The 5949-nt window shown below is 42.8% G+C and overlaps 1 protein-coding gene across 1 annotated transcript; it reads left to right on the top strand.

Annotated features, from left to right (window-relative positions):
- Positions 1–577: 577 nt before the first annotated feature.
- Positions 578–5520, top strand: LOC137950009 (5-methyltetrahydropteroyltriglutamate--homocysteine methyltransferase 1). The gene is made up of 14 exons (XM_068796342.1): positions 578–655; positions 1630–1983; positions 2084–2171; positions 2279–2406; positions 2491–2682; positions 2783–2985; positions 3074–3237; positions 3559–3639; positions 3728–3894; positions 3980–4085; positions 4170–4420; positions 4511–4583; positions 4667–4795; positions 4895–5520. The coding sequence occupies exons 2-14, from the start codon at positions 1634–1636 to the stop codon at positions 5261–5263; spliced, it is 2301 nt and encodes a 766-aa protein (XP_068652443.1). The 5' UTR covers positions 578–655; positions 1630–1633; the 3' UTR covers positions 5264–5520.
- The last annotated feature ends 429 nt before the right edge of the window (positions 5521–5949 follow it).

Below are 5949 nucleotides of genomic sequence, written 5' to 3'. Positions count from 1 at the left end.
ACAGCCGACGGGAGGGGCTCGGCGGTGATGAAGGGAGGAAATTTTTTTCCCCCATCGGTCTCGCTCACGCTCCCGCTCCTGACCCGATACCGATCCCGACTCACCTCGAGCCGGCTCACGAGCCGACAAACCGAATCTTGCTTTAATCGAACTCGGCTCATTAAGGTAAATGAGCCGATTTCAGAGCTCGAACCGCTCGTTAAGGTAAATGAGCCGATTTCAGAGCTCGAGCTCGGCTTGAGCTTGATAGATAACGAATCGAACCAAGCCGAACTCGAGCCGCTCGCGAGCCGGCTCGGTTCGAAGCCACCCCTAGTTGTGTGTAACAAAATTAAGTTATTACCACATTAAATTTATATACTTGCTCTAGCAGCAAGCACTATTTTCGTCCTAAATTTAATATTTGATCGGTTAATTTTCTTTTAATAATAACCCTGTTAACGAAAAGAGATTTTTTTATTTTGGATGGCCCGCCTACTTCATCGCCTCAGTGGCCTGAGTGCACATGGACGACACGATCCCCAATCTCTCACTATATAAGATCCAGAGAGTGCGTTCATTCGCGCCATTCACTCCTCTCCACTCTACCCTCATCGAATTCTCTGCTTGCCCGAGGACTAGAAGCAGCAACTCCTCCGATTCTTCCTCCAGCAAGGTTGCCAACGCTTCTGGTTTTTGTTTAGTCCTCCTTCCATTTTGGAAGGAAGAATAGATTTTCAGATTCATTTCTGTAGGGCGATTAGAATGACTGAGTTCCTATATCTGGTTCAGGATCTGCCAATTTGAGCGGATCTGGTCTTTATCTGTTTCTTAGGTTTTGCTCGCATTTCGCGTCAGTTTCAGGCGTTAGTTATATATATGCATTACGAATTCTGTATTCACTTTTTTTAATTCTGAACATCGAGAGATCTGCCCTCTGATCTTGGTACTGCTCCAATTAAGTCCTTTTAACGGGACTAGCTCTTTATTCTAGTGGAATTATATTGGCATTGGTGATCTCTCATTTATGTTTATGACGCCCTTGTTTCGAGATATTATTGAAAAATGAAGATCTAATCCTTGGTAGCTACTACCAGATCCAGTCTGCAACAGCACTGATCACCTTCTTTAGTGCTTGCTCTCTCTCGAGGAAAAAAAAAATTGAGAAACCTTGGACACCAATGAACAATTTATGGGTGTCGCTGAGACTGAGCTGAAAGAGCAATGAAGGGGCCGATCGATGTTGTCCGCTGATTGGATCTAGTACTGCCACCCGAGGTCAGATCTTAATTTGTCTCTGTATTTGACGCCTTTCCGTACGAGATCCAGTTTGAACTTCGGTTCCTTTACTGTTTTCGTGTGAGCAACTTTATTGCCCTGTTTCTTTATCGGATCGATTCGTTTGCGGATACGCTTCGTCAGTGTTGCTGCTGTGAATTGTTTCAGATGAATTTCCGATCATATCTTTTTCTCCTTTTCATTTTTCTTTTTCCTTATACATTCTGGACCTTTTTTTTTTTTTTTTTTTTTTTTATGTTAAGACAATTCTTGATAATTTCAGTCTACAGTGGAGTGCTTACATGCGTTCTGTTGTTTGTTTATTTCTTGAAGAGACATTTTCTTATGATTCTTCTTTGCTCCTCTAACCAGCACAATGGCATCACACGTTGTTGGTTATCCACGTATGGGCCCTAAGAGAGAGCTCAAGTTTGCATTGGAGTCTTTCTGGGATGGAAAGAGCAGCTCGGAGGACTTGAAGAAGGTTTCAGCAGACCTCAGATCTTCCATCTGGAAACAGATGGCAGGCACCGGGATCAAGTACATCCCCAGCAACACCTTCTCTTACTATGACCAGGTGCTTGACACCACAGCCATGCTTGGGGCAGTTCCTCCAAGATACGGGTGGACAGGTGGAGAGATTGGGTTTGACACCTATTTTTCCATGGCTAGGGGGAATGCTTCGCTCCCAGCCATGGAAATGACCAAGTGGTTTGACACTAACTAGTAAGTACCCTGACATCCCTCGAGTCAATGCTTTATACAACATACTATTTTGTGTCTAACCTGTGTTTGTGGAATTTGTTTCTCTTCATTTATTATTCAGTCACTTTATTGTACCTGAACTGGGCCCAGACATGGAATTTTCTTACGCTTCTCATAAGGCAGTGGACGAGTACAAAGAGGCAAAGGCTGTACGTTAAAGATCTGTAGATTACCTATTATTAATTTTTGCACCGTTTGTAGGTTAAATGGCTTTCTTTTGAACCTCTAAAGCCTGAAAACGTTTTTCCATATGCAGCTTGGAATTGACACTGTTCCTGTTCTTGTTGGCCCTGTATCCTACTTGTTACTCTCTAAACCTGCCAAGGGTGTGGACAAGTCCTTCCCTCTTCTCTCACTTTTGGATAAGATTCTCCCAGTCTACAAGTATGCCCAAAAACATTGCTATTGTAATCCGGTTGACCTGTTGTGTTCTCTCCAATGAGTATCCAATTAGCATTCTTTTTGCAGGGAAGTTGTGAGTGAATTGAAGGCAGCTGGGGCATCATGGATTCAGTTTGATGAACCCACCCTTGTGACGGATCTTGAGGCTGAGAAGTTGCAGGCATTTACTGGTGCTTACTCTGAACTAGATTCAACCCTATCTGGTCTGAATGTGCTCGTCGAGACTTACTTCGCTGATCTTCCTGAAGAAGCTTACAAGTAAGAGGGATTGTTGAGACTATAATTACATTGTTTTTGCTCATGGACGTGCTATCTGCTTATTGATTCAAAATTAGCCTGTTTCTCTTACATATTTCAGGACCCTAACTGGTTTGAAGGGTGTTACTGCTTTTGGTCTTGATCTTGTCCGTGGCACCAAAACGCTTGATCTGATTAAGGGTGTTGGTTTCCCATCTGACAAATATCTTTTTGCTGGAATTGTTGATGGAAGAAACATTTGGGCTAATGATTTGGCTGCTTCTCTCAGCACTCTTGAGGCTCTTGAGGGAATTGTGGGTAAAGGTATTGTCAAAACGTGACTAGATAAGCTTGTGGTTTGTGATTTAATGCCTTCGAGAAAGTAGCTAAAAGTGTGTTATCTGTTCAATAGATAAGCTTGTGGTCTCCACCTCCTGCTCCCTCCTTCACACTGCTGTCGATTTGGTGAATGAGACCAAGCTTGATGACGAAATCAAATCATGGCTCGCTTTTGCTGCTGAGAAGGTTGTTGAAACCAATGCTCTGGCCAAGGCATTGGCTGGTCAAAAGGATGAGGTAGTGCCTTGCTCTTTAGTTTTCGTGACCTAAAATGCTGGTATTTGCCCCTGCTTGTGAGCTACACCACCTTCTTTCAATTTCTCTCACTTGATAGTTGTTGTTACTGAGGGGCACCACTGTTTTCTGCAACCAAAATTTGTGTATTGTCGTGAAAAGTGATGGTTTTAATTTTTGCCAGTAGGCTTTTAATCTGTTCAAAGAGTTAATAACATTACTTGAATGTTTTTGTTTTTTTCAATTTGGATGCTGCACTTGTTGCTCATGTCTTGTTATCTAGATGAGTTATTTAGTTCCTTAATACTCTTTCATTTTTCTCAGGAATTCTTCTCAGCCAATGCGGCTGCTCAGGCTTCTAGGAGATCTTCTCCTCGAGTGACCAACGAGGCTGTCCAGAAAGCTGTGAGTAGATTGGAAATGTGTATTTACTACATAGATGCTATACTGCATTTTGGTTAGTCATTCTTTTTACTGCAATGTTACTATACAGGCTGCTGCTTTGAAAGACTCTGATCATCGCCGAGCAACCAATGTTAGTGTTAGGCTGGATGCCCAGCAGAAAAAGCTCAACCTCCCTATCCTCCCTACAACTACCATTGGATCCTTCCCTCAGACTATGGATCTCAGGAGGGTCCGTCGTGAGTACAAGGCCAAGAAGTGGGTGGTCGCATTGTACATTCTGCTTCAGCCCTTGTACTTTGTTAAATTTTGTGGAATCTTCTTACTTGTGGATGTCTTTCAGGATCACTGAAGAAGAATACGTGAATGCCATCAAGGAGGAAATCAGCAAGGTTGTCAAGCTCCAGGAAGAGCTTGATATTGATGTTCTTGTCCACGGGGAGCCAGAGGTGAGCTTTACTCCTAGTCAAGGATATATTTCTTTGTTTTACTCTGTAAGATGAATATTTTCATCTTAAAATCCTTGCCTGCAGAGAAACGATATGGTAGAATACTTTGGGGAGCAACTGCAAGGATTTGCATTTACTGTCAACGGGTGGGTGCAGTCTTACGGGTCCCGCTGTGTGAAGCCACCTATCATCTATGGTGATGTGAGCCGCCCCAAGGCCATGACTGTGTTCTGGTCCTCGATGGCTCAGAGCATGACCTCTCGCCCCATGAAGGGCATGTTGACAGGTCCTGTCACCATCCTCAACTGGTCCTTTGTCAGAAATGACCAGCCTAGGTAAAAATCACAGCAATAATATGCTAAAATGCCCAATTTGCATAAGTCGCCTCTAATTGCAAAAAGCACCTAACCCCGTGCCTGTACCAGGTTTGAGACTTGCTATCAGATTGCATTGGCTATCAAGGACGAAGTGGAGGATCTTGAGAAGGCTGGTATTCAGGTTGGTATCTGAGGACTAATTAATTAGAACTTAGGGTCTTTGTCTTTGTTTCTTGTTCATACGGTTGTTTGCGTCCAATGCAGGTCATTCAAATTGACGAGGCTGCTTTGAGAGAGGGTCTTCCTCTAAGAAAATCAGAGCAGGCATTCTACCTGGACTGGGCAGTCCACTCTTTCCGGATTACTAACTGTGGTGTTAGTGACACTACCCAGGTACTTTTATTTCTATCGCTCTCACCCACGAGCAGTCGGTTTTCACTAATGTTTTCCTTTGCTGATGCTGAGAAGACGGTAATAATTTCACGTGCGCAGATTCATACCCACATGTGTTACTCCAACTTCAATGATATCATCCACTCCATCATCGACATGGACGCAGATGTGATCACTATTGAGAACTCTCGCTCTGATGAGAAGCTTCTGTCTGTCTTCCGCGAGGGTGTGAAATATGGAGCTGGAATTGGCCCTGGTGTGTATGACATCCATTCACCACGTATCCCATCCACAGATGAGATTGCAGACCGCATTAACAAAATGCTTGCTGTGCTTGAAACCAATATTCTTTGGGTCAACCCTGACTGTGGCCTCAAGACCCGCAAGTATGCCGAGGTCAACCCCGCCCTCAGTAACATGGTTGCTGCTGCCAAACTCCTCCGTACCGAGCTTGCCGGTGCCAAGTGAACAGAGAATGAGAGAGAGAGGCTGATATAGGAATATAATTCAGTTCTAGTGAGAAATGGTTTTGGTTTGTATTACAATAATGATAAGGGTTGCTTGTGAAACTGCTAGTGGTAGTTTGGTTAATTTTGTTTTTTTCAATATTTGGTTGAAGGCATAAATATGTGACCAACGATCATAAAATGAAATTGGTCGATTATTGAGAGAGATGTCAGTGAGTTCTTTGTATCCAAATTGGGTGTGTTGCCCTTCCGCTGTCACTATGGTCTACATTTTTTTTTTTTTTTTATCATTTTCTGTTTGAGTAATAATTAGTATGTTATTTTTGTCCCGTAATTAATTAGTTTTCTACAGACTCGCTAAAAAACCCTCTTCATATGACCTCTAGTAGTTATTTTTCAAAATTTCTCCAGTATAATAATGTATGATTGAAGAACTCCACTGAAATATATTATAATTTTTTAAAAATATTTTATCACAAAAATTTCGTTGCTGGTTGCTTGCCATTGCTCCCTTGGCTGGGTTTCACGGATGAAGGAGGCCATTGCTCCCTTTGACCTGTCTCACATGCAAAGCTTGATCAACCGCAGTTAAAATTGTCCTGATTATCATCATGCTTCCAGTTGTCATGGACTGAGGTGCCCGTACTCATGGCATCGAATCTCGGTTTTGTGTGAGGTTCAATTTTT

This window comes from Aristolochia californica, unplaced genomic scaffold (assembly GCF_029961685.1).
Source record: "Aristolochia californica isolate CCGP_79_NKW_82.1479 unplaced genomic scaffold, dmAriCali1.0.hap1 SCAF_1, whole genome shotgun sequence".
In the NCBI taxonomy this organism is placed as follows: Eukaryota; Viridiplantae; Streptophyta; class Magnoliopsida; order Piperales; family Aristolochiaceae; genus Aristolochia; species Aristolochia californica.
This window is presented reverse-complemented; position numbering and strand designations above follow the sequence as displayed.